Source organism: Gekko japonicus, unplaced genomic scaffold, assembly GCF_001447785.1.
Source record: "Gekko japonicus isolate JY-2015 unplaced genomic scaffold, Gekko_japonicus_V1.1 scaffold895, whole genome shotgun sequence".
Classification (NCBI taxonomy): Eukaryota; Metazoa; Chordata; class Lepidosauria; order Squamata; family Gekkonidae; genus Gekko; species Gekko japonicus.
The window spans coordinates 248,825-271,787 of NW_015172581.1; the positions used below are offsets into that span (position 1 = coordinate 248,825).

The window sequence follows — 22,963 nt, forward strand, 5'->3', positions numbered from 1 at the left end:
CATATGGTAAAAGGTTCCTATGTTATTTTTGCATCTCCAACGGTTTTTGGATACATCTTTATAGCATCTGGCCACTCTGTCGGGTGTTCAGTGCCACCTATAAAACATTTTAAGGATGTTTTCCTTATACGCAGTTGCTCTCATTAGTTTTACCACCTTCCAGATCTTTTACCAATCATCTATATCTGTATTTTTACCCATATCCTGCATCCAGGCTATCATTGATGGTTTTACTACTTCATCTTGCATAAAGTCATTCAGTAAAAAGTTATACATTTTTTGTATCAGTTTATCAGAGAACAGGCACAACTTTTCTGAAGTGCACCTAAAGCAGTCTGTGTTTCTTTCAGGTACCTTGAAGCCTGGGTAAACATGGGTCAAATCTGACACCATATTCCCAGAAATTTATTTAGTATAAAAGGGAAAGCATAAAGAGAAGCAGGGCAAGAGAGGCAACTGAAAAAGAAGCAGTTGGTCCAGCAGAATATCACAGACACCCAAAGGGAGATCGTACACAATCTAGTCCGATATAAAGATACTCGGGGGGGGGGAGGGCTGCCTGAATGGGGAATAAAAGGGGAGAATGAAAAAAATAATTTGCCTGTCCGATTCTAGGTGGGGGGGGAGGAAACGTCAACGGGACGGGACATGGTCTTTGAGCGAGACAGAGTCCTTGCCGGGTTCTAAGTTGATCTCCAAATTGCTGTGCAACAAAGTTCTTTTAATACTTTTGGACTGTTGGACCATTGGGGTTTGAGTGTGAGAGGGTGCGGGGGGCGGGGGAGGGGCTGGCGGGGGGTGGGGGACTTGACTGAGCGCCAGAGGTTCCGGCTGTGCTTAAGAAGGCCCCCCCTCCCGGTTGTCCCCCCTCCCGGTTGTCCCCCCTCCCGGTTGTCCCCCCTCCCGGTTGTCCCCCCTCCCGGTTGTCCCCCCTCCCGGTTGTCCCCCCTCCCGGTTGTCCCCCCTCCAGCCTCTAATGGTTGGGGGCCCCTGAAGGAAGGCCTCCAAAGGTGACCGAAGTGGACAGGTAGGTTCGTAGGGCTGTGCTGGCCCCATGTCATCTAGGGCTTCTTTGGAGGTCAGCACCAGTGCCTTGTATTGAACCCGGAAGCTAACTGGGCATCAGTGCAGGTGGAATGAGGCTGAAGAGATACAATTCCTGTGACCCACCCCAGCCAGCATTTTTGCTGCAGCATCCTGTGCCAGCCGTAGCACCCAGACACCCTTCGGGGCAGTCCCATGCAGAGCTCCTTGCAGCAGGCTAGTCTAGGTACGACGAGGCCTTGCACTCCCACGGCCAGATTGTTTTCTGCCCTCGAAGGAGAACCTGGGGAAAGGGGTGTTTCTGGCAGCTGCTGCTGCCGCCTGCTTGTCCAACAGGAGGCCACGGTCAGGCACCACCTTCAGGCTACCCGCCTGCTCCTCTGGGGAGAGACTGCAAGCCCACCCAGAGCGGGAGTCATCTCAGTCCCTGGGCCAGTCCTTCCGGCCACCAGTAACACCTCTGTCTTGTGAAGACCAAGCTTCAGTTTGCTGGCTTCATCCATCCCAGAAATGCCTCCGGGCACTGAGTCAAGAGGCTCCCACCGTCTCTCAGGAACCCACTGGAAGCATGAAGTAGAGCCAGGGGTCATCTGCATGTCGGTGAGAAGAACCCAACCCAGAAGACCTTCAGCCGATTTCACCCAGCCAGGTTGGGAAGGATTGGAAAGCTCTGCGGTCATGGTTGGGACCTGCCAGTTCCAGCAGCAGCTCCCCAAAGAGAGTGGGATACCTCCAGACGTGCCCTATATTACAGTTTAAGCAAAACACACACGAAAAAGTTTTTTCCTCTAAAGAAACCGGACTACGACAGTTTTCATAAATGATTTGCGATAGTGTCCATTTTGCTTTGCTTTGATTCTGTCTTGTGATTCAAATGGGAGATGTGTTGAATTTTTAGCAGATCTCAGTTCCACCCCTTCTTATCCAGAACAAAATATGCTTAATATTTGGCTGTTGCCCCTTCAGCAAAAGCCCTCTTTGCTTAGAGCTTAGGAGACCCGAGTTTTAAATCTGTCTCTCAATGAATATCTTTACACAGCTCCCTTGCAATAAGTTAGCAGCAGCAGTCAGCTTTTCGGCAAATGTCATCAGCCCCCCGCCCACAGGATCGGGGCCACAAGCAAACCTGGAGTGAAGGGCCTCTGTAGAAGGCTCATTGTGATAAATACGTGTGTGTGTGTGTGTGTGCACGCACGAGGAGCACTGGGAAGCAACCTGTAAACTTTGCCCGTATGAGGAATGTCTGAGGCGGAGAAGGATTCTGCACAGGATTGTTGCCCAGCTTACACAATGAAGGAAAAAGAAACTATTTTGATTTTGTGTTACAAACTTTTGCTTTTAATCGCCGTGTGTGCGTGTGCTGAGCATTGGGGGTTCTGCATCACCAAACCCCAGAATGAATAGGAACCATAATTTTTTCCAGCGTTCCTTCATGGATGTGATATCGCTACTTTTAATAGGTTTATTTGTCCCCAGGGATTAAATGAATGCTGTAGTAGCCTGAAGTTTGAGGTGGTATTGGTTAAAATTGTCAGAACTATTTGTCATGGTTTCTGATCTCCCTTCACTTTCCATTCTAGATGGTTTCTGAAATCAAACACGGACCCTGCTGATTTTGCTGGGAAATCCCAACGGGTCGATCCCCATCAAGTCGGTGAGTGCGGCTAGAGCAGAATCCCGGCTGCACTTTGCTGGGTCAGAACCTCAGCTCCGTGGGGTTGCTCCACAAACCGCATATATCAAGGCTAAAGGTCCTTTCAGCCTGTGGAGTGAATACCTCCCCCAGAGAAATCCTCGCCTAAAGCATGTGAAGTGGCTCCACGACCTGTGTTTCAACTTGCTAAGAAAGGCCATGGGGCAGTTTTATGTATTAGATCTTTATACCATCCGTCCGTCCTTCAAGGAGCCTGGGACGGCACACATCGTGGCAATGACTTGGGAGGTGGGCTGTCCAGAAAGCTTCTAGACTGGTTTGATTTGAACCTGAGTCTCCTCGATGGGGGTCTCTAACCCAGAGGTGTCGAACTCATTTGCTATGAGGGCCGGATCTAACATAAATGTCACTTTGCCCGGCTGGGCAATGTGTGCCGTAACACATAATGCCAGGGACCAGAGATATAAACTGTATCAAGGACAGCAGCTGGTATGCTCCGAGTTGCTGTATCCTCACAGCAAGGCCCCACATGGGCAGACTGGAGAGCCAGCGGTGCAGCAGCAATGGGCAGACTCTCCCACACTGCTTGACTGCTGCAGGTGAGGTTGTTCCACCAGGCTGAAGCTGCAGTCGGAGTGGCTCCGCCCACTCCCCCCCCCAGTAGTCTCCTGTCCCCCCCCCTGCACTAGTTGCTCGTGGGACACATAAGAGCCCTGGATGGGCCGGTTCCAGCCCCCGGCATTATGTTTGACACCCCCCTGCTCTAACCACGAAACAACTGCCTTTCTGTGCCATTTTACCTTTTGGCTTGTGAATGGCCATTAGTAAGCTAAGTGCAACAATGGTAAAGTGACAGAAACGATACAGATGATCCTGCTTTGCTCTGCGCCACGTCCTCTCCAGTGCCGGGTTTCCTTTCTTCCTTTTTGGGTGGTGCCTTTGTTCTGAAGCTGTGGGTCTCCCCCGGGAGGTCCGCTCTGCCACTGCTACATGATGGCTTGTGCTGGGCAATACAGTTTGTGATTTTATTTTCATACATTAATGCACCACCTTGGGGAAGAATAAAGGAAGTGTGACACCTGAATTTTTTGGAAGACAAAGAGAAGGAAAAATACCAGTCACAAGTCAGTATCAAAAGTGTAGCTGGCATAAAACAGTATGGTAATTTCTCTCCTAACTGCTTTTGGTTTTTTGTGTCTGCTAACCTTTTGGCATTGCCCACAATAGCAGGGTGGCCATTTGGTGTACACTGTTCTCCACAGAATTGCTACAATGTGGAAATCCCTTTCCTGCAGGCCTTATGTGGGTCTGTGTGTGGTTAGACCTTTTGCCTCTTTTCCTCCACAGAGTACTGTGTGCATCAGGTCATAGCCGTGTGTCCCAAAACAGCTGCAGGGGTGGGCTTTTGAGCAAGCCATTGATATCTGTCTGTCACACTGCAGAAGGCAGGCGTGCAGTCGGCATGTTCACTGGAAAGCTGGTGGAGAAGAGCTTTGGAAGGAAGGAAGGCATTTCCATGACAGAATCAGGGCCGGCGTGGAACCTAGCCTGTGGGTGTTCAGAGGCTCCCTCCCCTGCAGAATGGAGATGCTTGCATTTATCAGTCAGAAGTGTGTGTGTGTGGGGGGGGAGTTGCGTGCACACCAGGACTCAGGGACCCCCCAGGGGCAAGGCAGGAATATTTCAGTCCATGTCTTCTGCTCCCCTTATGGATCAGATCAAGAGGCTGTACTTGGTTTCTGGAAGGAAGCACCCCAGACCTGCTTAGATTTATGCTTTCTGGGGGAGGGCTGCTCTGCTTGAATCTTGCTGTGGGAATGTGGATAAATGCATCTTTTCTTTGGAGGTTTGAACGGAGCAAAACCCTCACCTTGAGTTTTAAAATGTTTTTGTCTCTGGGCAGAGAGGAGGCGAGAGGGGGAAGTCAGTTCAATTATTCTCCCACCTCACCTCAGCCATCCTTTTAGAAATACTAATAGGTCTGTCTAGAAACAATGGGATGGTCCAGCTCTCCCCCCCACACACACACCTGCATCTGTACAGGTGATATCTAGCAGGGAACAGAAATCTGGAGGACTTAAATGCAAGAAAGACTTCAGGAAAAATCTCCTGGAGGTTTCAGGAAAAGGTTCTTTGACCTGGCCTGACCTGGTCAGTGGGAGGAGAAGGAGAGATGATAGAACTCGCGGAGCAAGGCAGTTGGTCTCTCTTTTGTGCTGATTCCATCGAGGCAGATAGACAATGCTTGTCTGAGGTCTGTAGGAGGCCTCCATTGCCCTGTGCTGGCCTGCACATCTTGGGAGAGGTTTCAAGGTAAGGGAAACCCCGTAGAACATCTGTAAATTTCTAAGCTGAGGAGCCTGTCTTATGTTTAACATCTGCTTGGGCTTGTTTAGAGGGAGGGACAGAGGAGTTGCGTTTTACCCTTTTCTTTTGAATCCCTTGCTAAGTCTGGTGCTGTGCTGAGGATTGGCTTGTGAACATTTTCTTATTTAATAAATACTTTATGAATTTTGATACTGGTAGTGGTTCTCTGTACCACATTAGATTGAGAGCCAGTTTGGTGTAGTGATAAGGAGCGCAGACCCTAATCTGGGATAACTGGGTTTGATTCCCCACCCCTCCATATGCAGCTGCTGGGGTGACCTTGGATCAGTGACAAGTTCTCTCAGAGCTGTTCTTTCAAGGGCAGTTCTCGAGAGAGCTCTCTCGGGCCCCACCTACCTCACAGGGTGTCTGTCATGGGAAGGGGAAGGCGTTTGTAAGCCGCTCTGAGACTCCTTTGGATAGTGAAGGGCCATGGGGTATAAATCCAACCTCTTCTTCTTTTTCTATCACTCAGCAGCAGCAAGGGAGGGCAGTCAGTTGGCGAGCAGCTACTCCCTCACTGGTGCCCTGAGTAATTTGTCCACATGGCAACTGGACACTGGATAGCAGGAGATATGGAGGCGAGGCCTCAGGACAGGGCAAGGAAGCCGGGAGCCCTGGCCCATTCAGTGGGCCATTCGTATGAGGGCCAGGTGGTGGCGGCCGTTGAACAGAGAGAGAGAAACCAGGCGGGCGGCACGTGCCAGGCAAAGGCCTTGGGCCACCCCTGGGGCCCAGACGTCTTGGAAGGTGCGGTGGAAGAGGGCCTGTGGGTCAGGGCAGGACTATCCCGCCACAGCGAGTATAGGGGATGATACTTAATTTGGAGAGAATTGTCTTTCTTCTTCTTTATTACTGGGTTACACATCCCACCCTGGTGTAGGAGCCTCCAGAGTGGATCCTTGTTTGCTCGCATGCGGAGTCCTTTGGCGTGGTAGAGAGTGGCTGTGCTATTTTATGGCACATCAAACAGAGTCCTTCTGCCCATGCTACCTTGAACAACCCACTGTCTCTTCTTTGTTCCGGGTTTCAGTAGTCACTTCTTTGTTTTTGTAGTTTCACAGTCCGATACGGGTCACTTGTTCAGCTCAACAGATGCTAAGGAAAGGAGGTGTCTGTTACACCAGTGCTCATGTCATTGACCCTTTATTGGCTTGCTGTCATAAGTTAAAGGTCCTTGTGCTGACATCATCTATTTCCTGTATTTTCCAGGTCCTGATGTGGCTGTGGGATCTTCAGTAGCAATTACTGGCCATGCAAGCACTGTGCCAGAGGAAATTGGCTTCCAGGAAGGAGACAGAATTGAAATTATTGGCTACTTCGTGAAAAGCATGCAGTGGTTTGTGGGAAGACTGGTGCCTACGGGCCAGATTGGTTTTGTGCCAAGCACTCATGTCAAACCGGACACCTTCGAGGGGTGAGTGTCCAAGGGGGCAGCCTGGCAAGACAGGCAGATCCAGCGAGGGGCAGTTCAGTGCTGAGAAAGTCCCTCGAGGACTGTGGTGCGGGAGGCCGTGGACCAAAATCTCCCTTCCAAAAGTTTCTGCTGCCATTTGTAGTACCTCTTCTGAACTGGTCAGTTAAGTGCTGTGGTCGCTGGGAAGATTACTCGTAAAAGACAGAAGACAGAACAACAAGTGATGGCAAAGCTTAGAACTCAAAACCCACCAGCAGGATGTGGTTGTGGAGAATGTATTTATCTCCTTTATAGCCCATCTTTCTCCCCGGGACTCAAGGCAGATGATAAAACCTGCAGTCAGCATGCATAAGACATAAACCATAGGACTGGGATTGCAAAATCAGAAGACGACTAACCGTCTAAAGACATGGCATCCCATAAACACTGTGGATAAGGGCTTCCAAAAGAAGAAGAAGAGGTGGCAGAAGCAAGGGAATGTGTGCATTCAGCAGGCTGCAGTCCTCCTGCCCCGCCCCCTTCTATGGCAGCCCCATCTCTTTCACTCAGCTGCTCCCCTGGACACCTTGCTTTTACGTGCTCCGCAGAATGCCAGCGTTGTGGGTGCCTCCCTGACTCCCTGTGGCAGGCTGTTCTGCCAGGGGGGGGGGGGGGGGGGGGGCTGCCACAGAGAAAGCAGGAGCGCGGCGGCCATCAGTCGGGCCCTGTTGCTGGGTGGCACCTGCAGGAGGCCCAGCTTAGAGGAGCTGTTGTGGCGGGGCAGAGCAGCAGGGGCAGCCTTGCCGGTGGGTGGGTGGGCCTTGAAGGGAGGACCTTGGACTGGACCCAGCAGAGTGTTCTCAGAGTGTTTTTCCAAGGAAAGGCACTGAATTACATGAGTCCTTGCTGAGGGCAGTAGCAAAAAATATAACTCCGCTGTGGGTCCCTACGTGCTGCTTTGTACTGAATCTGGCCTTTGCTCTGTCAGAGTCAGGGCGGTCTGCTCAGACTGGCAGAGGTTCTTCCCGTCATCTGCTCGGTCCCTTAACTGGAGATGTTGGGGATTGTACTTGGGACCTTCTGCGTGCCAAGCAGACGCTCCACCACTGAGCCACGGCCTCTTCAAGTAGCCGTGTTTTAACGACTGTCTTTCCAGTTCGTTCAGTAGAAAGGATACAACAAAGGGCCCTCTTGAATTCTTCTCCATGTTGCTGGAGGGGACGTTTTCCGGCGCCCTGCTGGCCCTCCTGGTGCATGACCTCATGGGCACCGTGAGTGCAGTCAGGTGTTGCCAACCTGATAAAGTGCCCGGTATTCCCGGGACTGGCAATATCCCGTGTTATTTGTTTATTTATTTATTTATTTCAGCTTACTACCCCGCTCTAACCCCCTAAGGGGGTTACTCGTTTATCCCTAACCTATGGCCATAATTATTGGGGGTGGGGACAATCCCTACCGGCACCTAGTGGAGGGGTTTTTCTCCCAGGTCGGCTATGTCGACTTTCGGCGTCACTCGGCTTCTGGCTCCTTTCTGGTGGGCTTTCAGTGGCGGATCGGGCGGTTATGATATTGATCCCATGGCCTGGGGATCAGAGGCCTTCCTGCTACCCTGGAAACGGCCCCAGTGTCTATGGGCAGTAGACCTGGCCTCTGGACGGAATCGCAGGCATCGCAAAATGTACTAACGCTGAGCAACAGTGAGGGACGAGAGACGTCCTGACTCCTCCATGTGTCGTGTGCTCCTCTCAGATCACCGTGGCGGACTTTCTCTGAAGTCGAGCCTCCTTTCCCCCTGAAAGAACAGGCCCTTTCAGAAGAGGATGTGATAAAACTCTTGAAACAAACATCACACGAAGACATCTGTCATGTGTACCAAATAGGTAAGCAGCTCTGACATTCCAGTTGCCTCTGTTTGTCTTGTGCATCTTCACCCTGCCCTCCTCCTGAAGGGCCTCCGTGAGGCACTGGAGGTCGTTCTCTCCTCCGCCGTGTCCTCCGAACACCACTGTGAGGGAGCGGCAAGCTGAGAGAGCGGGGGGGGGCTGGGGGGCACCCTAGCTGGACTGGGCCGGCAGGGCGTCCCCATAGGCACACCCTTGAGTTCCGTGCTGTCGAAAAGTGACCTGTGGGAGGCCCAGCTAGGCCACTTTAAATCCCGTAGAATTTAGAGGGCCCCGCCTGCACTCACCCGCAGCTCCAATAATTTATGTCCGTCCGAATATGGCATAATCTACACTGAACAGAGGATTAAGAACATAAGAGAAGCCAATGTTGGATCAGGGCAATGGCCCATCCAGTTCAACACTCTTGTGTCACACAGGGGCCAAAAATGCCAGGTGCCCTCAGGAGGTCCAGCAGTGGGGCCAGGACACTAGAAGCCCCCCCACTGTTGCCCCCCCAAGCACTGAGAATATAGAGCATCACCCTTGTGGCTAATAGCCGCCGATGGACCTCTGCATTCGTAGAATAATCTCGTCCCAAAAGGTTTCTGACAGTTGCCAGTCCTCTCCGATTTGTGCTAAAAAAGCCATTTCGCATTTAAGCCGAGACTCTTGTAAACAATTGTCTCTGTGGAATTATGCCATTAAGAGTGCCAGCTTCATCGCCATTTTACATCCAGACCCCATAAATCAAGTAAGTCACTGTTCTTCAATATTTAAGGTGTTTTCCAAATAGCAGATAGGAGATTTCATATATTACTCTGCCCCTTTGTATTTATATTGACATTGACACCCCGGGGCTCTGCTTTGCCGCTTATCATAGGAATGCATGAGGGAAGATTCCTCAGCACCTCCTTTAGCTTCTCGGGAAGATTTATAGGGGCAAATAAAAGTTGTTTTCCAAGCTTGAAAGTTGTCAAGAAAAAGAAAGTACAAGTTCATTGCCTAGATGGTATGACGAGGCATGAAGGCTCTTTGTAAAGGGGTAACACAGCTTGTCAGTCGTGCTATCACGGCTGGTCTTCGGTGCTTCCTGCGTTAGGACAATTCTGACTCCACACCCGTTGTTGCCACAAACGGGGGGCTCAGATATAAAAGTCCTCTGCAATCAGTTCGTACTCCCGACGAACCGATGGGACCAAGGAGAACCAAATGGACCCCTAAAAAAGCTCCAGAAGTTGGTGAGTCTCAGAACCCTGAGAAAACTCCACCATGTTGCTGCACTGTTGCCCCGCCTCCTTCTTTGTTTTCATTTTGATTAGAGAAGCTAATTTGCTGTAGTGGTTAAGAGCCAGTTTGTTGTAGTGGTTAAGAGTGGCAAACTCTAATCTAGAGAACCGGGTTTGATTCCCCACTCCTCTACTTGCAGCTGTTGGGGTGACCTTGGGTCAGTCACAGTTCTTTCAGAGCCGTTCTCTCAAGGGCAGTTCTCTCAGAGCTCTCTCGGCCCCACCTGCCTCACAGGGTGTCTGTTGGGGGGAGAGGAAGGGAAGGTGATTGTGAGCCACTCTGAGACTCTGAGTGAAGGGCGGGGTATAAATCCAGCTCTTCTCCTTCTTCTAAAAGCCCTGCACCTGTGAGCGGGTGTGTGTGTCTGTGACCCCCCCGCTCGTGGTGCCTCTGACAGTCCCCTGTCCCCAAGGAGCAGCATTTGGGGCCTCATCTCAGGCTGCAGGCTGGCCAGGTGTCCCTCCAGGCACAGAGTTTAGAGGCAACCCCGTATTCACCCATTCCAGAATCCCTCAAATATCAGTTTATTATTTATGAATTTTATTTCATTCCATTTTTATTCCCCCCTCCCCGCGAACAGGCTCAGGGCGGCTCACATTCATTGGCACAGAGTCCCTTATACTGCCCTTTATGCAGGCTTCAGGCACAGCTGCCCTGGCTGATCAGCTGGTTGGATCCTGCACAGGAAGGCCAAGAGCGTGGGGCTGGAGAAGAGCCCCCCCCCCGCCAAGTGAGCCTGGTGCCTCAGGGGCCCGCCTGCCGCAGGGGCCATGGCGTCCAGCCGCCTGGTGAGAGCTACCAAGTAGTGACAAGCGTGCAGCTGCTCTGGTCCTGCAGAAGAGAGGAGGGAAATAGCCCCCTGTTTTGTAGGTGGGCTTGACCTTCTAGCCTCCCAAAGATGGTACACTGGCAGTAATCACCCTTCTTTAAAGGGTGGAGAATGGCTGTATCACCAGGTACTGGGTAGGGGGACTGCAATCTTTTCAAAGTCCAGCGGGTATCAGGGGCCCGCCTGCCGCAGGGGCCATGCCGTCCAGACGCCTGGTGAGAGCTAGCAAGTAGTGACAAGCGCACAGCTACTCTGGTCCTGCAGAAGAGAGGAGGAAAATAGCCCCCCGTTTTGTAGGTGGACTTGACCTTCTAGCCTCCCAAAGATGGTAAACTGGCAGTAATAATCCTTCTTTAAAGGGTGAAGAATGGCTGTATCACCATGTACCGGGTAGGGAGACTGCAATCTTTTCAAAGTCCAGCGGGTGTCGCCATTCCCCAGATGTTGACAAATACTATCCGAATAAAAGATCTCCGGGGAAAATTGGCACCAAACAGTGTCTACCTGTACGGAAGTGAACGTCTCTTGCGCAGAGAGGCGCCCAGACCATGTAGCTCCATTCCGAAGGCTGTTTGCAAGAAGTTCGTAATACTTCTTCTAAAGCAGCTAGATCCGAGTCCAGGAGCACCTCTGAGACTGGCAAGAGTTTTGGGGGTAGAAGCTTCCGAGAGCCGGAGCCCCCTTTGTGACCGAGAGAGCCCCTGCCTGGGACTCTCCAGAGCTTAGCCCCACCACCACCACCGATCTCGTTGGCCTCTGAGGGGCCCCCGGGCTTGGATCTTGCGGTTCTGCTCTGCTGCAGAACGACATGGGGGCCCTCTGGGAGGAACTTCTTGGATGGAGGAGCCGGAGGCAACCTGTTTGTCTTTGCTTTGAAGCTCTCTCCTCAAGGATCTACCACAGAGGAAGGTCAGATCGGGGCCGCCAGCAGCAGAGACCGATCTGAGGGGCCCTGCCCCCTTGGAGGTTTCAGGCCTCCCCCTGCATCTGCAGCATATGCTCCCAGGGGGCCTCGTGGCTCTGCTGGTGGAGGCCGACGGGTGAGCGTGTGGTCAAGCGGCTTCTCCCCAGTGGCCGGCTGGGAAGTCCACGCTTTCAGCTGGCTGGGGGGGGGGGCGCATGGGCAGATGAGGCCCTCAGACGCCCTCATCTGTAACACGGTTGCTGGAATGTCAGCTGGCCCAGCTGCCCGTCGCTCTGCGGTGGTGCCCCCCTCCCCTCCCAGTGTTGCAAGGTCTCCGGCTGCTGGCCTGGGCTCGAGGCGCTCTCCGTGGCTCCCGGAAAGGGACCTGTGGCCTGGCTGTTGCTGCTCCTGTTGCAAACGGAGGCTCCGGCCACCTCTGCACAGCAGCTTACAAAGGAATTTACAGCCTACACTTTGTCCACCAGGAAAAATGAAAACTCCTCAGTAATCTTTCCTACTAAGACTGTGGTGAGGACCGTACAACTGCTGACCCACAACAAAATGCGGCACACGCTTCACCTCGCCGTCACCTCCTTGTCACCCCACGTTGGGAGGTGGGCAGGGCACACTCTCTCTGCAGAGCAGGCGGCTGTTCCTCTAGCCTGGCGTCTTTGTAGCGAGTGGGCCCAGCGAGCAAGCATCCTGTGCTTGATGGCAGCGGTCGTTCATGAGGCACACCTCGAATCTCCTCTCCTTGCCAATATCTGACTCTCTCGCAGTCACGGAACAACTTCTGCAGTTGTGCAGCAGCTGTTGTGTTTTGAGCTTCATTGCCTCCTGCGAGGTGTGAGGGAGAAGGAGCAGATTCAAAACAGCCCACAGGGCACTATTGCTGGCCCCCACCTCTGGGGCAGAATGTCTGGCCTTTAAAGTTCAAAGAGCTCTGTTGATGGCTTCAAGGGTCACCGGATGCTCCTTGAAGTCCCCAGATTCTGAAATCCAGCTGACCAGTGCTGTGGCCTGGAGTGCTTGTTGGCTGGAACGCTGGATGTAAAGAAATGCAGGTCCTGACTTGTCTGGTGATTGAATTCTGTGGGCATCAAATGGCATCAAGCAAGTCTGGTCCTGTAATTCCACAGGCTCTCCAGGAATTTGAATTCAGTGGGATCGAAAAGGCAGCATGGTGGTTTGGTGAGATGAACTACTGATCGGGAAACTGAAAGAGCAACTCCAGAATGAAATCTGATCTGAAGGCCAAAGCTTTTGGGGATGCAGAGGGAATCGTGGTTGCTTTGTTCCAAGCACACCTGTCCAGAAGGGAAGTTTATGTCCTTCCTCTAAAAATATATATACAAAGTTAAGATTCAGGGTTGTGCCTAAATCAAGAAATCTTTTCTATGATAATTTCCATTTCATTGCAAAGAAGTTTGGCTGCTGTTGCTGCTGTAGTTCTGTTGTAAAGAACTCTGCAGTTGTAACCCTTTAGTCCTTTGTTGTTGTTGTTCAGTCCCACAGTCGAGTCCGACTCTTCGCGACCCCATGGACCAGATCACACTAGGCCTTCCTGTCTTCCGCCGTCCTCTGAAGTTTGCTCAATTTCATGTTCGTTGCATCTATGACACTGTCTAACCATCTCATCCTTTGTCGTCCCCGTCTTCTTTGACCTTCAATCTTTCCCAGCATCAGGGTCTTCTACAGTGAGTGCTCCCTTCTCATTGGGTGGCCAAAGTATTTGAGCTTCAGTTTCATTATCTGGCCTTCCAGGGAACAGTCAGGGTTGAGGAAGGCCTCCTTATCTCTCCTTGCTGTTCTCTGGAAATCTGCGTTCAGTTGGGTAAATCTTTCCTTTTCGCCTTTGCCTTTCGCTTTCCTTCTTTCCTCTGCTATTTGTAAAGCCTCATCAGAAAGCCATTTTGCTTTCTTGCATTTCTTTTTCTTTGGTATGGTGGTGATTGCTGCCTCCTGTACGATGTCACGAACCTCTGTCCATAGTTCTTCAGGCACTCTATCTATCAAATCCAGACCCTTGAATCTATTCTTCACCTCTACTGTATATTCATCAGGGATGCGATCTAGGTCAAACCTGAATGGCCTCGTGGTTTTCCCAATTTTCTTCAGTTTAAGTCTGAATTTTGCAATGAGTAGCTCATGATCTGAACCACAGTCAGCTCCAGGTCTTGTTTTTACTGACTGGATAGAGCTTCTCCATCTTTGACTGCAAATTATATAGTCAATCTGATTTCGGTGTTGCCCATCTGGTGATGTCCATGTGTAGAGTCGTCTCTTAGGTTGTTGGAAAAGGGTGTTCGCTATGACCAGTGTGTTCTCTTGACAAAACTCTGTTAACCTTTGCCCTGCTTCATTTTGCTTTCCAAGGCCAAACTTGTCTGTTATTCCAGTTACCTTTTGACTTCCTACTTTAGCATTCCAGTCCCCTATGATGATGAGGACATCATTTTTTGGTGTTAGTTCTAGGAGGTGTTGTAGGTCTTCATAGAACCGGTCCACTTCAGCCTCTTCTGCATCAGTGGTTGGGGCATAGACTTGGATTACTGTGATGTTGAATGGTTTGCCTTGGAATCGGACAGAAATCATTCTGTCATTTTTGAGATTGTATCCCAGTACTGCCTTTTGCACTCTCTTGTTGACTATAAAGGCCACACCATTTTTTCTACGAGATTCCTGGCCACAGTAGTAGATATAATGGTCTTCTGAGTTAAATTCGCCCATTCCTGTCCACTTTAGTTCACTGATTCCTAGGATATCGATGTTCAGTCTTGCCATCTCATTTTTGACCACGTCAAGCTTACCTTGATTCATAGATCTTACATTCCAGGTTCCTATGCAGTATTGTTCTTTGCAGCATCGGACTTTCCTTTCACCATCGGACACCTCCACAACTGAGCGTCCTTTTGGCTTTGGCCCAGCCGCCTCACTCTTTCTGGGGTTACTTGTACTTGCCCTCTGCTCTTCCCCAGTAGCATATTGGACACCTTCCCACCTGAGGGGCTCATCTTCTGGCGTCATATCTTTTAGCCTTTTGCTACTGTCCATGGCGTTTTCTTGGCAAGATACTGGAGTGGGTTGCCATTTCCTTCTCCAGTGGATCACATTTGGTCTGAGTTCTCTGCTGTGGCCTGTCCATCCTGGGTGGCCCTCCACGGTATAGACCACAGCCTCATCGATCCACGCAACCCCCCTCGCCACGTCAAGGCAGTGATCCATTTAGTCCTTACCATATTCCAAACTCCTGTGTTGTCTCGAGTAGGCAGAGCCCCTCTTTTCGATCAACTCAAAGTTCTGCTTGCAGGAAGAATTGGCAGCGCTTGGAACGGTGGCTGGGTGACTGCTGACCGGCCCCTGAATTCTTGCTTCCTGTGGTCCCAGGGCCCAGACTTGGGAAAGCGGAAATGGGATCCTCGGCTGCTGGGCCCTGTGCTCTCGGCAGCCGGCCTCCCTCCCCTCTCCCTGTTCTGGCCCTGCACAGCCAGGACCCCGATGGATTGGTTTTCCTTACCCGTGTTGAGTATTACTTTGGAAGAGCACAACTCTGAGCCGAGGAATTTGGAATGAAAAGGACCTGGGCTTCCTTAGGTGCAGGAGGCGTGACACCTCATAAAATATAAGCTCACCCCACCCCGGTCACGGAAAAGAAATGCTTCTGGCGAAGGAGAACTCGTGTCTAGTGGGGAGAACAGCCTAGTTTTTTAATCAGTTTTTTTCCCCTTTTGTGCGGAAATGAATTTGGGGAGGGGGCAGCCATGGCAAAGCATTGCACTAATGCGGGTGCCTGGATTATCCCCAAATCTAGATAGAGTCCTTGTTTTTCCTGTTAACGAACACCCCCCAGATTAGGTAAGGGACAAAGGGAGAAACCTCACATGCGTCAGTCGCTCGCTGTGAAAAATTTCATGTGCTTGGAAATGTGACGTGCAACAGACGTGGTGGTGGTGAACGGGATGGGGGGGCCACAAGAAGGCGGTGCAAGAACCAAGGAAAATGAGCAGGAGGGGGCTGCGGAGGGCTCGTGAGCAGTTTGCTGACTGCAGCTCACAGGGAGCTTGAAAACTGAACCGTGAACCTCAGAAGAGCCCTGCTGGGTCAGACCAGGGAGGGTCCACCTAGTCCAGCATCTCCCGTCTCACACAGCGGCCAACCAGTCCCTCTGGAATGGATGGCCGACAACAGGGCATGGAGGCTGAGGCCTTCCCGTAATGTTGCCTCCTGGCTCTGGGATTCATTGGTTGACTGCCTCTGAATGTGGAGGTTCCTCTCAGCCACCATGGCTAGTAGCCATTAACAAACTGATCCTCCATGAGTCTATCTAATCCCCTTTTAAAGCTGTTCATTCCTGTGGCCATCACTTCATCCTCTGGCAGCAAGTTCCACATTTTAATCATTCTTTGTGTAAAGTAGTATTTCCTTTTGTCCATCCTGAACCTCCTGCCCATCAGCTTCATTGGATGCCCTCAAGTGCCAGTCTTTTGGGGGAGGGAGAAGAATGTCTCTTTGTCAGCCTTCTCCACTCCAGGCATTGGCATTTAGACTCCTCTAATGTGTTTCCCCCTCCAGTAACGCTCTCCTCCCTCAGCCCCTTAGTTATTATGCTCCTACCAATATTACCCTGCGTGTTTGCAGAGTCCTCCCTTTGGACTGACTTGTCCTGAACTGGGGGCTCCCCAGCTCCTGTTGGCTCCCCCCCCCCCCCCTTAAAAGCTGCTCTGACACCTTTTTGATATTAGTTGCCAGCAGCCTGGTTTCCTTTTTGGTTCAAGTGAAGCCTGACTCTTTTGTACAGGTTCACCTTGTCCCAGAAAGTTCCCCAGTGCCTAACAAATCTAAACCATTTCTCATCCATCCATGCACTGAGACCCCTGGTCCTGCACGTGGAACTGGCGCAGCACTTCCGAGAATTCTGCCTTTGAGGTCCTGGCCTTTAACTTTCTGCCTACTGACCCGCGTTTCCCCTCCAGGACCAGAGGACTACATTTCCCAATGTCATGGGTGCCAACACGCACCATGACTGCTGCTGACTCCGCCCCAGCACTATCTATCCACCTGTCTAGACAGCAGGCAGGCAAGTCACCAAGCAGTCAAAACGCCTGTCGCAGGCCCCACTCTCTGTATTCCGAATGACTGAATCACCCACTACCAGAAGCCCACCTGCCCCCAGCCCCCTAGGGGTATCCTTGGTCCAAGAGGATATTGGTCCATCACCCAAGAAAGAGGTCCCTTCTAAGGGATCACATCCCTCCTCCTCTTCCTCTTCCGACTGACGCCCTCTGACCTTGAGGCTCTTCACTCTCCACAGCAGCAGAAGAGCTGTCAGCAGAGGAGTGGGACTGTTCTGGTAAGTCCCCGAGGGCCTCTTCCCCAGATCTCTCTTGCTCTCTGCCTCAGCTTCTTCAGGTCGGGAACTCTAGGCTCAAGGGAACAAACCCTGCTCCCTGAGAGCCACGCGCTCCATGCAGCAGGCACACACCCACAATTTCCGCCCAGTTTCGCACTCTCTGCAAAACACTGGACAGCCCCCACTCCCCTGCCGGCTTTCCACCTTCGTAACTACTTAGTGGTTTAAAGGTGTCTAGATTGATGGAGGGTCCGTCCCCAGGCCTGATCCCTAGGCTCAGAGCCACAGGCCTCGGAGGAGCCTTACAATCAGAGGCCCACAGAGGGTGGGGCTTGCAGTCAGCCCCAGGCCAACTGACCTTGCTGAATGAGCAACCAGACAAAAACACCTTTCCCCAGAAGGCTACAAGGACCCACTCACCCTCAGTCTCTGCCCTCTCACCAAGCAACCTCTGTTAATGTTCCCCGGTAATTTAGCAGTTTAGGAAAGGTAAGAAACGCCTTCCCAGCAGCTCTCTTCTGGGTTCTGTCTCCCAGGCCAGCTGGCTCAGTTCTGTGGCTGTGCAAGCAGGTGGTGGGTGCTGAAGTATGCTTGGGTAGCACGGGATGGACGGCTTGTCTCTGGGCACATGCAGAGCAAAGGCCCTTGACTTGTTACCTGACCAAAGTAAGTTGAATGAAAGGTATTACTTTTGCATGATAGAGTTGGTACGGTCCATTCTCTGCAAAATTTTGTTTGCCATAGTTCAAGCATGTGACTCATATATGCTTGAAATGTGTTTATTTTATCAGATGGACAAGAAGATACCGAATTTGAACAATCCGTGAAGCAAGGTAAAACTTATCCTGTGTGTGTGTTTAAACATTTTTTTCAGTGAAGAGAATGCATATTAAAAACTTCCTGTAGTTTTCCTGTTTTTCTTGAAAGCTATTTTTGTCCTTCACTGAACAAGAGCTGCTTTGGGTCTACTTTAACTTTATTCTGTCTTAGAGTTTGATCAGTTGTTGCTGTGCAAACTTGATCAGTATGGGAGAAACCCTCAGGCTTATGTGTGCCGCTTGGTCTGTGTGCCTGGGAAAGGCAGGGTGGAGAAAAGGGGCCCTCCATTTTGTGCTGGGTTCCCCAAATGACTTCTGACCGGGCCCTGAGACTTAGAGCATCGATGTGAAAGTATCTCTCCTGGTCAGTGAACATGTGGTCAGATGTTCGACTGGAATTCTGTGTTGGGAACTTGGTTCCCAGATGCATGCAGGCCTGGTTTGGATTGGGGCCATGGCGTGTGAGGAGGAGGGGCTTCCTCTTGCTCCCCAGGGCCATTTTACCCACCTGAAATGGCCCAACAGGCATTATTTACCCCATTCGAGATGCCTCTTGTGTAGCCATTGAATGTCTGGGTCCTAATTTTCCCCAGCAGGCCAACGCTGAGTGGTGAGTAACACACACAAAGACGGTGAGTAACACCCATTTGCTGATCAAAATAAGTGAAAATGATTTCTTAAGCACAGTGCACAACCCAGCAAATAAAGTAATACTAATGCCACATGCAGTGGGAAAATGTGCAGACTTCTAATGCATTTCCATTGAACACCATAGAGGATGAAATATATCAGTACAGAAAAGGCACATTATATGGACCAGCAGTAAATGATTATATAAAACTGATTATATAATAAAAAATATGCAATAGCCTCACCTGCTTAGCTGAAAGCTAAGTGAAGTCCTCCTAGGCTGCACAATCCACTTTCAATGCACTTTCCAGCTGGATTTTACTGTGTGAACTGGCAAAATCCAGTTGGAAAGTGCATTGAAAGTAGATTGAAAGTGGATTGTTTCGTGTATGTGTGACCGCAGCACTAGTTGTTCTCTGCCTTATTATATAGCAGCAGAACAAAGTTTGAGTCTAGTGGCACCTTTAAGACCAACAAAGTTTTATTCAAGGTATGAGCTTTTGTGTGCAAGCCACGCTTCCTCAGATGCAATGAGACAGAATTTCCTCAGCCATTATATATATAGGCAGAGAGGCTGGGGAAGTTGCCAGGAAGGGCCAATTATTGTCAAGACAGAGACAGAAACAAAAATGGCAGTTACCCGTCCATTCATAGAGGTAGAAGGCGAATGAAGATGTTCATTCTGTATTCTATTGTTATTTTTTCTTCAGTTTATACCCCGCCCTCCCCGCAAGCAGGCTCAGGGCGGCTTACACATTTGGTACAATACTGGTAAAATCACATTAAAACAATTTAAACACAATGTATCAAAAAACATAGGTGCTCATAATCCTTCGGTTCATTAATTACGATGGCATACTGTAGATATTGCTGCGGACAGTCCAGCGCATAATCTTCTTAACCAGGTGACGGTAGGGCCGGATGTCGGGCCAAGGGCCGGGCTCATTGATGGTGGTGGTCAGGGCGGCTCCTATTCAAAAGCCTGGCGGAAGAGCTCCGTCTCGCAGGCCCTGCGGCACTGTGAAAGATCCCGCAGGGCCCTGATCTCCTCCGGGAGCTGTAGTAGCTTGCATAGCTACCTCCTCCTTCCTTTGGAGTTCCTAGACAATATCCTTAAGATAAAATAAAATAGAAGCAAAGCTATAGAGGCTAAACAGCAAAGATAGACACAGAGTGTGAAGGCCTTGCAGGTCACATGAAAAAGGGAGGGGGGGTGTTGGGCTAGGCTGGAGCTAGAGTGAAGTTTTAGGACCTCAGAGAGGGAAGTCTGATCCTGCTGTGTCCTGAGCTAGCCTTTTGTATACTTTTCTCATTGATCAGGGGCAGCCCCTTTGTCCTTTGAGATATAAGAAGTGTTCCCTGCCTCTCCCAATTATCCGGTCACTTTCTTTTGGGAGAGATTCACAATGACTGGAGTTCTTCAAGAAAGCTCCCTGTCAAATGCCCATCCCATGAACACATGAAGCGGCCGTATACTGACTCAGATGACCCCCCCTTTGTCCATCAAAGTATTGTCTACTCAGAATGGCAGAGGGGGCTCTCCAGGGTCTCAAGCGGAGATCTTTTGCATCACCGCCTACCCGATCCGTTTCACTGGAGGTGCTGCCGGGGATTGGACCTGGGAGCCCGTGAGCCACAGCCCCATCCTATCTCTGCTATATCACGCAGACATCTGTTCAAGGCTGTTGGCTCAGCTGAGCGGCTTCTTCAGCCATGACCTGCATATGCCTCCTGAAGCAGACTTGCCTTCTCCTCTTCCGCTGAGCTTTCACCAGAGCTCTGGCTCCTGGGGTCACATGGCCGGGCTGCCTCTGCTTACAGGAGTTTCTCTGTGTCTATCACAGCTAGGCCTGTAGCGGGCTCAACCATGGGTGGGTCTTCAGAGTAAGACCAACCGCCATCAGGACATGTAAGTTTTCACCATGGGGGAGCCGTGGCTGCGTGGGTCAGGGCCAGGAAAATGGCATGGGAGTAGAGCTCTGAAGCTCTTCCTCCTTGTGTATCGTGAGCCAGTCTGCATCAGGCCCGTGCTCACCCGGGAATTCAGCTCCTGTCTGAGGACTCCCGGCGTCAGTGTGGGGAACGCGTGGGCTTTGGGCATCCGACCGACTTACGTTAGGTGTGGCAATGGCGGGAGAAGGCTCTTTTCCCAAGGAGGGGTGAGCATTATCCTTGCATATCCCTGGTTTTACTTGTGTTAATTTCCCAGAGTTCTCTTCATGTCCCGGCCTTTCTCTTTCTCAGGGATGTCACATTTGCCCCTGAATGAAAGCACCTGGACAATGAACGGCAAGGTGGAGCAATTGCTAAGTAAGGCGAGAGGCTTGTCCGTGGAAGAGAGAGCTGACGGGGAGGAGCCGCCCTCTGCTCTGGACACTGAGGCGGTACCTTTGGTCTCACGGGAGCCTCCTTTCTGTGTAGGCCACGATGAGAAGACTTCCCAGCCAGAAGTCTCTGATTCCTTGCTGCTGTTTCTGAACCGGAAAGGGTATGAGGCCACCTTCCAAAGCCTGTATGACCTTTCGTTTTCCTTTCTCAAGACTCTGTTTTGTGGCTATGCCAGTGAGGAAGACCTGACCGATTACTTAGGCTTGGTGAGGGAAGCCGCAAAACGAGCCCGCCTGCTGTGGGCCTTGGCACGGCTGTGCTGTCTCTTGGGGAGGATGAGTGTCCGGAAGCTCAAGCTGTCTCAAGCACGAGTTTATTTTGAAGAAGCCTTGGCGACCTTACAAGGAGACTTTGGAGACCTCTGCCTTGTCACCACTCTCTATGCAAACCTGGCCGGGATCTACCTGAGGCAGAGGAACAGAGAGAAATGTGCCAGCCTCCTCGACAAGGCTGCCGCTTTGCTCATGGGGGTTCCCAACTACATCAGCAGCACGGCCATGGAGTCAGCGGTTCTGAAGCACGCTCTAAAGAGAGCCGTCCTCAGCCACAGCAGGCGTGCAGAAGCCAGAGCCTGCTCCCTGCTAGCAAAGCACTATTTGAACTTTAAGCAAGGGGAAGAAGCACTGCCCTTCCTGGAACGGCTGCAGCTTCTGAACGAAGAAGTGGGCTTCCAAGACAGCTCCTCGTTAGCAGACGGCTGTTTTCTGCTTGGCCAGCTCTATGGGCGGAAGTGTTTGCCTCACCTGGTGCTCAGCTGCGCCCAGAAGGCCTCCTCTTGCAGCTCAGGTACTTTGCCCGAGTCTTTCAGAAGCATCGGCCTCGTAGTTAAAAATGGCCCCCAGGCTGTGGGGCAGGCACCCCCCGCCCAGATTGCTCCTTATCTCAGGCAGATGCTCCCCTTGCTGGACAGCAGCAGCAGCGCGCATGGGAAACTGCACGGAGCTGTCTGCGGCACCCTTTCTGTGCTCTGCAGCCGTCACAAGCAGTACAGGAAAGCCATTGATTACATGGAGCAGGGCCTGGATAGAAATGTGCAGGCAGGCACCAAAGAAATCATTAACCACTTGGCTTTTCTCAGTTGGCTGTACATTCTCAACAGGCAAAACATGGTTGCTGTGGATATTTTGAATGCCATAATTGAGTCTTCCCAGAGCAGCCATCAGCAGTTGGGTGTTGCACATAACATGCTGGCCATTGCCTTGGAACGGCTGCATGACACCAAGCGAGCGGCGGAAAGCTACTATAAAGCCCTGCGCATTTCACAGGAGACCGGCATGATGCAGAATCAGGCAGTCGCTTTGGCCAACTTGGGGGTCCTTTGTTGGCATTCCTCGGCCAGAAGTCTTGGGGAACGCTTCTTGTTGAGAGCAGTCAAGGTGTTCTCTGGACTGCCCAGTGTCGACTGGGGCATAGATTTTATAGAAATCCTCCTCCGGCTGGGGGGCTGCTATGCCAATGGTGCGTGTAAAGAAGCAGCCAGGTGTTGTTACGAATGGGCATTCTTGGTGGCCCTGGAAACAGACCATTTGGAAGGTGAGTCTATTCCCAGTCTTCCCAACCTAGATTTGGATATATTTCTTTTCCTTTGAGGGCCTTCTGACTCCTGAGAGGAGGAGCCACTCCCTGCACTCAGAAATGTCAGGAAAGTGACTCGGCAGTGTTCTTCATTCCCTGTCTCAAAACTGTTACGCCATAAGTCCCCTTGAAGTTTTCCCAGTTGGTTTTCTCAATTGTTACCGCTTCACTACTCCTCCCTCACATAATGGAGAGCACAACCCATTTGCTTGAATTGGTCATTGCGCATGTTTTCTAGCTTTGGTACATCTGAACATATAGCAACAAAAAAACCCTGGGTGTCCTGTTGTGCTGCCTCAGCAGAACACACGTCCTCACGCCTCCGCAAACACGTCAATGTGCAGTCAGACTGACATGGGGAATTAGCTGACATGACTGTGCCGTGGGAAACTGGGATCTTTTACCTAAAGAGGTGGCTTTGATTAGCAAATTTCAGCAGAAACAGCAGGAAAAGGATGACAGAAAACAGTCTTAAAGGTTTAAAAAGGAAAATGGAGTTTATTGAGGGATATAGTACAATAGTGTGGAAGCAAGTCCTAAATCAAAGCACAGGTAAATCGTGCATTCCTCATCCTAACTAACCATACGACAGCAACAACCGAAAATCAACCAGAGCTACTCCAGTTTTAAGCTAAAGGTGTCAATGTGAGGAAAACAGGGAATGGGACAGGGGGAGAATTGCCGTCTGTTGGGACGGAGAGGTCCACTCTTCCAGATGTGAGGCCTAAACAGCAGAGAGTGGCAAAGTGTTGACTCTCTCTGTGTGGTGCAGAGTGGTTTGGAAAATGAAGTTGGGGAGCAAAGATATACCTGTCCTTGTCCGTGTAAAAATCAAGAT

At 51.0% G+C, this 22,963-nt stretch overlaps 1 protein-coding gene across 1 annotated transcript in view; it reads left to right on the plus strand.

Moving 5' to 3' along the window:
- Positions 1-22,963, plus strand: part of SH3TC1 (SH3 domain and tetratricopeptide repeats 1) — a 75,610-nt gene that overhangs the window by 29,319 nt on the left and 23,328 nt on the right. Inside the window, exons 9-13 of the mRNA XM_015421452.1 lie at positions 2,625-2,698; positions 6,278-6,482; positions 8,211-8,341; positions 17,506-17,547; positions 20,407-22,083. Of these exons, the coding sequence (XP_015276938.1) occupies positions 2,625-2,698; positions 6,278-6,482; positions 8,211-8,341; positions 17,506-17,547; positions 20,407-22,083 (2,129 nt within the window). The remainder of the gene's footprint in view (positions 1-2,624; positions 2,699-6,277; positions 6,483-8,210; positions 8,342-17,505; positions 17,548-20,406; positions 22,084-22,963) is intronic.